The 10,420-nt window shown below is 29.3% G+C and overlaps 1 protein-coding gene across 1 annotated transcript in view; it reads left to right on the top strand.

Annotated features, from left to right (window-relative positions):
* Window positions 1–8,483: 8,483 nt before the first annotated feature.
* The window catches only part of LOC132942143 (neprilysin-2), a 28,967-nt gene continuing 27,030 nt past the window's right edge, over window positions 8,484–10,420 (top strand). Inside the window, exons 1-2 of the mRNA XM_061010452.1 lie at window positions 8,484–8,786; window positions 9,121–9,271. Coding sequence (XP_060866435.1) covers window positions 9,243–9,271 — 29 coding nt within the window. The 5' untranslated portion in view covers window positions 8,484–8,786; window positions 9,121–9,242. The remainder of the gene's footprint in view (window positions 8,787–9,120; window positions 9,272–10,420) is intronic.

The following is a 10,420-nucleotide window of genomic DNA, read 5'->3' as shown; positions in this document are numbered from 1 at the left end:
CGTTTTTCTTCAAATAGTTTTTTTTATAAAAGCTGAATATTTTTCCATTACTTATAATTATATGTAATCTTTTTCGTCACGTTACTGCCATTTGAGTTACAAATTTATTTTTAGAACAGACGAAAATTCTACGGCTCCGTGGCACCCCTGTAAAGACACCGCGTCACACACTTTGGGATCCACTGGACTGTAGGAGTTTACATTTATCCACTGTGGGAACCCTGAAACGCTGTCTCAGCAGATTCTATAAGCGGTCGAACAATGGATTCTCATGGGCACAAACAGGGCCAGCGGTGATAGGCAAAATGCAATAAACTCGTTTTCTAGAACTTTTTTTCGATTATTTAATTTAGACATTTGATTTCGATAAATTCAGTGTAATTTTAACAGCAGTTTTGTTTTTTGGGTAATATTATTTAATTATTCCATATAGGGGAGACTGGCTTAATATGACATATATCTACCACTTATTAATTTAAAAAAATTGAAGGAAATAATGTTAGTTAACACATGCAACGTGAGCGGCATATTTGTATTTATATTATACACATATTTCTGAAGTCTAATTGTACATTTAATACAAACAAATAATTTTAATTCACTTATTTTTAAATGTACCTACTATGTCATTTTGCCTGATATCATACAAGTTTTTTTCAAAGTTTTTATGGCAAAAGCATTATAATAAGCTTATTTATAAAATAATTGTAATATAGCGTGCCTTTTTATGTTCAACTTCGAATAAAAAAAATTTAAAAAACATAAAGTTTTATATTTTAAAATTAATTTTTAAAAATTATTAAAAAAAAAGTTGATAAGACAAAAAACTACATTTTTGCTATCAAATTCTCTGATAAGGTCAAAACCGGTGGTCATTGTATACAATAATTGTATGTAGGAGATTATATGTCATGTATTTAAAGCCAATTTGGTTCGTAAATATCAATTATTCTAATCAAAACATCAATGTGTCATATTACCCTAATATGTCATATTAAGCCAGTCTCTCCTAACGACTCCCTAATTGCAGTGACGAATACTTCACCTGAACCTTTAAACAAAAGCTCCAATTTTTTTGTATATTATAACAAAACTCAGCTAAACTTGGAAAATATTATCGTCATCGATTTCAAAATAGTTAGATGGTTCTAACGAATTGTTTGGTTTTTTTTTCCTTCGTTGGAATTGCCTACACCAAACCCCTTCAAATTATTCACTGCGTGTTATATGAAAAATAATAATGTCGATATTGTAAAGTATATAATAACTTTTTTTATCACAATGATTTCAAATTTAAGAACATAGTTATTTTTCCAAAAACCAAAATTATATTGGTAGGTTAAACTAATTAACGAATTATAATTCAATGAATTGTTTAATTCTATGCGGAAGAAATCAATAATAATAAAATCTGTATCTAAGTAACTTCTTAATTTTTCTTAGTACATTAAATTGTAATATATTCAGTTAATGGTTTTAAAATTATCATAATACATTAAAATATCGAAACACATAACCACATGTGCATAGAAACTATAAAACAAATATTGTTTTTAGAAAATCTGTACCGTATGAAATATAAATATTAAAAAACAATAAAACATATTATCAAAAATGATTCGTTTTCTTTAAATTATGTCGGTATTATACTCGCTTTTTACAATGTAATAATATACGCTTTTAATTTTAAAAAAATCCATTAAATTATAAGTACATTAATATTTGTAGTAAAAATCAATATTATAAATTTAATATTTATATACTTGCATATTATATAATGTTATTTCAATGATTTAGTTTGATTCAGCTCAGTGGTGAAAAAGTTTATTAAAATCTCAATGATATTATTTTTATTATTATTATAAGACGTATATTATTATGTTCAATATACAAAGCAAACTGTTAACTTTAATTAAATATACCACAGATACAAATATTTAGATTCCTTTTCGACACCCAAAATAATTTGTATAGGTCATCCATAGTTTATAAATGGATTTTTCGGTCAAGACTTAATCGTTCAAGGATATTAATAAGCCGTTCAACAGATGAAGGCCTTCCAACACTATTCAATGAATTTTAATTATTCTACAAATTTAATTATAATTTGTTTGACAGAATTCAATATTGACTATTGTAATAATGTTATGGTATTTAGTAAAAATAATTGTGCACTTCAATTTCACATTGGCGTTTTTCGTTTTATTTTCACTATAAAGTTTTAAATTAAAATATTGATTTTTAAAGAACCATAATATACATAATTTTGAATTTACCTATAATATACTTCAATTCTATATAACCATAAAATAAAATAATTCATGTGAACTTGTGTGTAATTACTTATAAAATCAAAGTCAACAAATATGTTTGTTTACATTTTTTCTTGTGTTCTAGTAGAGAATAAACTATTGTATTTTTTTTTTAATTTCTGAACATTTAAATACGTAACTATTTAATTCAACGAATACAATTGTTTTTCAGATTTTTATAAAATAATGAAATGGTGGTTTAAATTTTTGATATAATTATTTCTATATTATATTATTCAGACACCCACGTTTAGAATTAATTTAGAAATTGTCCATGTTTTATTTGTTTAATTAGATACTAATTGAAATTGTACTTGATTTTGATTCTTTATAACACTTTTACGAGTTACATTAGGGTCATAATTATATAACATATACACTTGAAGAATGATCACAATACATCGATTTTACAATAGGTATGATTTTTTTTTGAAGGGGCAAAAGAGTGGAATCAATAACCGATTATTTTTTGGATAAAAAATGTATAGTTCTCTGGAGAATTTATAATTTTTTTTAATTTACTGCCTTCTCGCAAAAAATAAATTCAAAAATCTAGATAATTAACAAGGTACTTACTATACCTAGATTCACAAAATATACAGTATGTCTTTTGATATTCTGATCTATTTCGTTCTGAAATTGAAAATAATAGAAATCATAAAACTTAAATCTTTGACAAAATATGTAGGTATATGTTTATTATAAGTTTGAAGCGTATCGATACAATTTTTAAAACAATTGCCAACTCTCATTACTCGGTAGTCGGTATAAAACCGTTATGATAATCAACGACAGAATAAACGTATATAATTTAACAATAGTTTTCTTTGGGTGAAATTATGATAACGTTTAACATTATTCGTTATATTACTTTAATTGACTTGAACCATTAATTACAAATCGTATCAGAATAACTTTAGTTTTTAATTTTGTTTTAACAGTTTGTATTTCGATAAGATACGAATATCATTTTTTACCAAATATTTTATGTTTGACCTTTAATTAAATACTAAATGGCCTCGATAAATGTTTAGACGAAAGACAAATATATTTTCATGGATAAAAAATTCGCAACACTTTTTGTTCCAGCATTATGCGAGTATCGTTTCTAGAAAATTAAGATTGTTACCAAACAATAATGGAAACACGACGGATGAATTCGATATATATAGTGATACATATCGTATACGAATTTTTAATTATTCGATACCGTGCGAGTACCATAACCATGGTTAAGGTATATTATGTATCTTTAAACGTGGTACTAATTACAGGTGGTGAAAAGTTGATGATCGATTTGTCAATATGGACAATACATGTTTTTATGATGTGATAACTACACTATGTGCGTGTAATTATGAAATGTCGCTATTTATAAATATATTACATTGTCTACAGGGTAATGACGTAGGCAGGTATAATTAATGAATTAACATTAAAAATTACTTAAGGATATTATGAATTACTACTATCACCAAAAAAAAAAATTGCCTTTACAAAGCATTATTTTTTGCCTCATTCTAATAAAGAACAATAATATTATTTAATAATCGTCTATAGCTATTTCAATATCAAGCACTTAAGAGTTACGAAGGTACAAATACAAAAGTATGGGTAACTACTTTTTTTTTTTTTATAGTTTTAGTGAACATAATTCACTAATGGATATTTGTATCTAAATTCTTCTAAAAGAAATTTATTGTTTTTACATTTTTTATTTAGTGCGTCGTTTGCTATATTTTAGGTATTTAATAGTCTTCAATATTATAAAAAACAGTAAGTACCTACAGATAAAATGTGGCTAGTACGAGGCTCTTTCTAAACATATGCGTACCAAGCAATAAATAAATTTAAGACAACTATACAAAACCTATTAGTTGTTATTACTTATTACTAAACTATTAACCATATTGAATTGAAATGTGTACCTAGGTAGTAATACAAATAACGGATTTTTTTCTAATATTTGTTTACACATTTTTGGTTTTATTAATCTATATAAATATAATAAAAATTTATAAATTTATTTGAAATTCAATTACTCCATTAAAGTATTTTCATCAATCTTTATATACTTATATTAATAGATATCTACACAATATTCATTTACGACATTCTGACATTCGAATGATATTGTTGTACATTGTTGGACTACTGCAATATTAGATTTTAGCACTACATTTCCAATTAGGTACTATTATAATAGTATACCATACCAATTAATAGATACAAATATTTTTTTAACACTGTGCACAACAACCAATCACTTTTTGGAATTTAAACTGTATATATGTATATAACATATAATTTTGTTAATATATTATTCTTATTCTTCTTCGCCCTTCCAATCCAAATTCTCAACTAATACCTATTATATGGGTTTAGCCACCCTTGCATTACAACTTCATAGGGTTCTGTACCCAATACCTCTTCTTTGCTCACTTCAGTAATTTTCATGTGATATTCTGCTTCTCTATCCTTCAACATTTTTTTCCATAACCACCGTCACCGTCACCACTCATCATATAACATGACCGAACCATCTCAATTAATTCCGACTTGTGGATTTAATCTATTTACTAATATCACTTATGATTGTAATATCTATTATATTTGTATAATAATTATATTCAAATTCCAAAGACTGAAAACCCAAACCCATTGTACCATATACAATGATTTAAGTAGAAATTAAAAGTCGTTCGTTTACCTAATAAATAATATTGTTTAGAAAATGTATGATTAAATTAAATGCACATGCATTGTATATTATATAGTTATTTAAACCGTCATACCGGTAACCATGTCATATAGTGCCCAAATACTACGACATCGGGGCTGATAAAATATTGTTATGCAAATGCTTAACACTGCTGCTCATTGCTGACCCCATTTTATCCTTTTATAATGCATTTATTCAAATTTTGACCTTTTTAATTTTTAAATTAAGTATACTTACTGGTATTTTAAGTATACTTAAAGACCATATTTTCAAATCTTTAGATTATTTATGCCATTTATGGAGTATCTTGTGCCAACACTAATTTCTTTTTTTCAGATGAAAACCTCCCTTTTTATAATTAATTATTAAGGAGAAGTTTTTTTTTAACGTTGATACATATTAATCAAAATTCAAACGAGAAGTTTTCAGAGTTATTAAACTTATAATATTATGTACCAAGGATAACAATATTATAGTCCTTAATAATGGTTTTACATCAAATATAAAATAGATTAATATTTAGTCTAGTACTTATTACTAATTACAAATTTTTAATACATTAATAATAATTACTATAACTTTGAATCATCATATAGTGGGGGGCTTCTAAGCCTATAATCACGGTCTATTGTCCTCAACAGGTACCTACTCAAAGTTTAACGACTCTGAAACTATAAAAGTTCGAATTTCAATTTATGTAGGTACACCGACCTTGAAAAAACCTCTCCTTAACAGTTTACGATAAAAAAAAAAACGATTCTCATCTGGAAAAAAAGAGAAGTTTGTACCAAGACTTAGGTTTAAGTATTTAAAAATATGGTCCTCAAATATATTTAAATATTACAAATATCAGAATTTCAATGAATTAATGCTTGGTGATTCGCCTGAGTGCAGACGGTATACCTATGATAGTGATGATAGCCAATATTATTACATAACAAAAAAATAAATAAACAATAACATATTATTTTCTCGTCGGGGAATTAAATCGTCTCGAAGTACTTACTTAAATACACATCGGGTACGACTATATTATACGCCATAATGGTTAATCATGCGAGTACCCGCACACGAAACCGTTTATCCCTGAACTCTTCTCGTTCGGACAGTTGTAGGTAATTTGAATTAATTATTTTCGTCAGCAAAACAAAACAAATACTATACGCCCGCGTTTGATAGCAGTTGAAATGATATGCGTATGCGTGTATGATTGTGTGTGGCGTGCGTATATTATATAATATTATTCAGATACATAATATATTTATATAGGTAGGTGTACATGAACCATTAATGTGTGTAATGTAATCATCAATTGCGTACGAGGACATAAAAAATTATATGTTAGGAAAATAGAATTTTGATGCGTAATTATTGGTCAATTAACTCGCACAGTACAACTATAATAATAATAATATTATGGTTACAACCTATTACCTAGGTACTTATAATGTTAAAAAAATAAATAAATGGCTGCAGAACACGTGCACGTTTTAAAACACATCAAATATGTACCGAAAATTGCATTAAAAATTCTAAACAGTTACCTATTACGCATGCACTTTTTCCTGCGATAAACCGACGGATTATAATACACTTTACTCATACCTACCTACTCTTAGGGCTAAATTGTGCGACTTGAAATAATTGCATTTAGAAAAATATGTTATCTCAGTAAACTCATAATAAAATGTATACCTATATTACAACAAAGCACTAAATAATATTAACTGCCTACCAATGATGTCATCGAGTGAATTCGATAAAATATTAATTTTTCTATTCGCGCATATAATGTTATCATAATATCAGACGCTTCTGGCTTCTATTCTGGTCTTTAACTGGATTAATAAAAAACATAATATTTAAGTTAAAAATAGTTCAGAAAGAAAAAAAATCAGATTTTCATCAACAGCTGAAAATTCACAAACGTCAAACTTAATCGGCATTTATATAATATCGATTGGGTAGGTCCCAATGTGTAGTAAGAAATAATTTCCCTCAAATGTACCAAGTTTCCAAACGATCTACCACACTCACACAAACACCTATGTACCCAATTACCCAAAAGTGAATACCTATTGACATAATTTATTAATATATTATATGATTTATAGACTAATTAGACTATAATAATACATAATCATTGGTAATATTGGTATAGACTTTACGGTATACACCAGGAGTAGCGAACTGCTAAACCTTTTTGTTTTGATTGTTGGTTTAAATGAAATACAAGTAGCACTAGTTTCACCCATCAATAATGTATCTATATTTTAGGAATAATATTTAATAATTAGAAAAAATGTTTACATTTGATTTAATCGTATTCTCATCATGGAAAATAAATGTTCACAATTTATTGTTGTTACAAATATTGACATTTGAGTGTACCTATATGGAATAAACACATTTTTCTCAAGTGAGTTCCGAGCTTTCAAAGTTAGTACCTACCTATATTGTTTAGAAATAATAAAGAATTTTTGTCATTAAACGCAAGATTGAACAACTAAATAAAAATATTAATTTCACGTAGGTACTGTTAAAATTTGACCAACTTTGTCACTTTTGTAACGCGTACCATGGGTTCGCTTAGACTATAGACTACATTATAATATAGTTCCCCGAAATGTCGAAATCGTAAAGGTACACATTATAATAATAAGTGACTAAATTTGAAATGTGGGACAATTTTTTTTTATTTTGTTAATGGGTTATGTGTATATACAATGTATGAGCACGTAATAACGAGTTTATAAAAAAACTTTAAATATATATATATTTAATGTTTATAAAATACTTAACGATTTCATAACAATTATTATTTATAAATGATATATAATAATATTATTAGTGAGCATTTTTAAATATTTTATCATTTAAAACTGACGCATATAGAAGTTTATTTAAAATTTTTATTTTTATGTCTCACCTGTACGAGTAGGTAGCTTTCAGGCAGTAGCGATGTAAACGCAGCGTATTAAAATATAATCCGCAAATTCAATTACGACAACGACAAAAAAATATTATTATTCATCTGGAAAATTAAACTATAATAATTAATAAATTACGTATGTTTATAATAGAAAATCGTCCAAAAACAACAAAAATTAATGTCCGAATATATGTGGTGGGGACGAGTGCACCCTTGCCCCTCCCCCCACCACGTAAAGTAGTGACTGCAGCGACGGTACAACACAATAATAATGTCATAATGTCACGTGCACAATATCATAATAATAATTTCGTATAAAAATAATATTATGATGTACCTGCGCCCATCGGTCAGTCGGTCGGTCGGTCGGCCGACTCCGCCGAGTGGTGGTTGGGGCGGGGGAGGGCGGTCGTCGAGGGGAGGGGCCGTTTCGGACCCTAAAGTTTCAGGTGCGGTCACGGCGTCTGCGGAAGGCGCGTAAACGTCGTTCTATACTCAAACACGACGACGCAATACCATTAGACGAGCAGCGTATATCATACACTCTCCCGCTGCTGCCGTCGCACCGTCGCGACACGACCCGCGCCGCGTCCGTCCGTCGTCGTCGCAGTCTCTCGGGCCGCCGTCACTCTCGTCACGCCGGCCGTCGGACGCAGTATATAACATCGCACGCTGCACCGAGTACGCGACACCAACGCGCGCTCCGCCGTCGACGCACCACCACCGCCGGTGCACAATATTATAATATTATTATAAAAAATATCGTAAAACATTTTCTGTACGTGACGTGTTTTCATCTGTCTTTAGATTTTCCTTCGAGGTGCGTACAAATTTTTGTTTTTTCCCATAAAAATAAGACGCCGCCGCACCGTCGACCGTGGATAGAATACTGTGTGCTGCTGTCCACGCTCGACGGTGTAATGCGCGTGTACGGCGAGGGCGAGTAATAGCCGTCGCTCGTGATTTTCCAGGAAAATTAAAGAAACATTTGTAAGACTCGGCCGCGGCGGCCCGCTCGCTGTTTGCCGACGGACGGACGGACGGGCCGCGACGACCGCGTGTCATCGTAGCATTATTATTATTGTTATTGTTATTGTTGTCGGTATTAAAATATTATGTTCAACTGCTTAACGTTATATTGTTATTATCGTTAGGTAGCGTGGAATCCGTCGGCCGCGTGCTGCAGCCAGTACATAAATATTATACCATTAAACAGTGACCGACAGTATATAGCGACACGACGCGACGACAGGGATAATATCACCAGTCAGTCGAAATGACCAACCAACCGACCATTGTGATCAAGTAAATATGTTATTTTTATGATTGATAATATAGTAATTTTATAGAAAACAGTATAATTATATTATAAGTAATTATATTAATAGAATAATATCTAGGACTTCAGGATTTATTGCTAGGTTAAGCTAAAGTTCCTAAACATATATATATTTTTTTTATTTAAAATAGAAAATTTACAATCTGTTATATATTATGTACAATAAGCAAATACATTAATTACGGAATATTTACATGATGATTTAGTATGAGTAGGGAGGCTGTCCAGTGACATAACCCTCATAGTGGCCCATACTAAACATTTTAGTGACCATTTTTGAATATATTTACAATTTTTTTTTTATATATAAGAGAGTATTTCCGGATTTTAAAATTATTTAGTGTATACGTTTGGTGAAATTGTATGGTGATTGATATAATTATTTCACAATAATTTACCCGATTAAAAATGTACCAATTTAAAAATATAATTATTTGATTGGAGATTTCAATCTTGTGGCCGTGTCATATGAAGTCATGACCAACGTAATATTTTTTCATTCTTCGAAGCCCATAGCTATTTTGTAATGCTATATTGTAAATGTATTTCAGATATAACGAGTAGAGAATTGTAAAAAAACTAGGAACTAAACATTTTTTTTAAGCATATTTCTTATTTTTTTTGTGCACATCTCCATTAATATTTAGCACATTTTAATAGCACTGTAATAATTCGACCATAATAATTATTATAACGATTCAAAGTATTATACGGGTTTTCGGCTGTATCGCGTATTTTCTTCCGATCCATAATTTTTATTTTTTTTGAAAATTATTACGCTGCAGGCGTTGAATATATCAATTCGTGAGGCTATAATTTGTGTTCACAAAACTGAATTATTAATTCCCATTACGTATTTGCGTACTGTAGCGTTTATTTACGTTCAGGATGCAAAAATCTCATACAACCATGGATACCTATATACCTATTTATATTTAGATATACATTAGATATAATACCTATGTGTGATGTGTATATATTATGCTCAACGTGTCAACGTGTGTCGGTGTACAATATGATGCCTTCGGGGGTGGCCGATGACTAAAGCTTCGCGAACCGCTCTGTTAACTGCGACGTGAATAATAATAATACAGTTTAAATAAAAAATAAAAAAA

The sequence above is a fragment of the Metopolophium dirhodum genome, chromosome 3, assembly GCF_019925205.1.
Source record: "Metopolophium dirhodum isolate CAU chromosome 3, ASM1992520v1, whole genome shotgun sequence".
NCBI classification, from domain to species: Eukaryota; Metazoa; Arthropoda; class Insecta; order Hemiptera; family Aphididae; genus Metopolophium; species Metopolophium dirhodum.
This window is presented reverse-complemented; position numbering and strand designations above follow the sequence as displayed.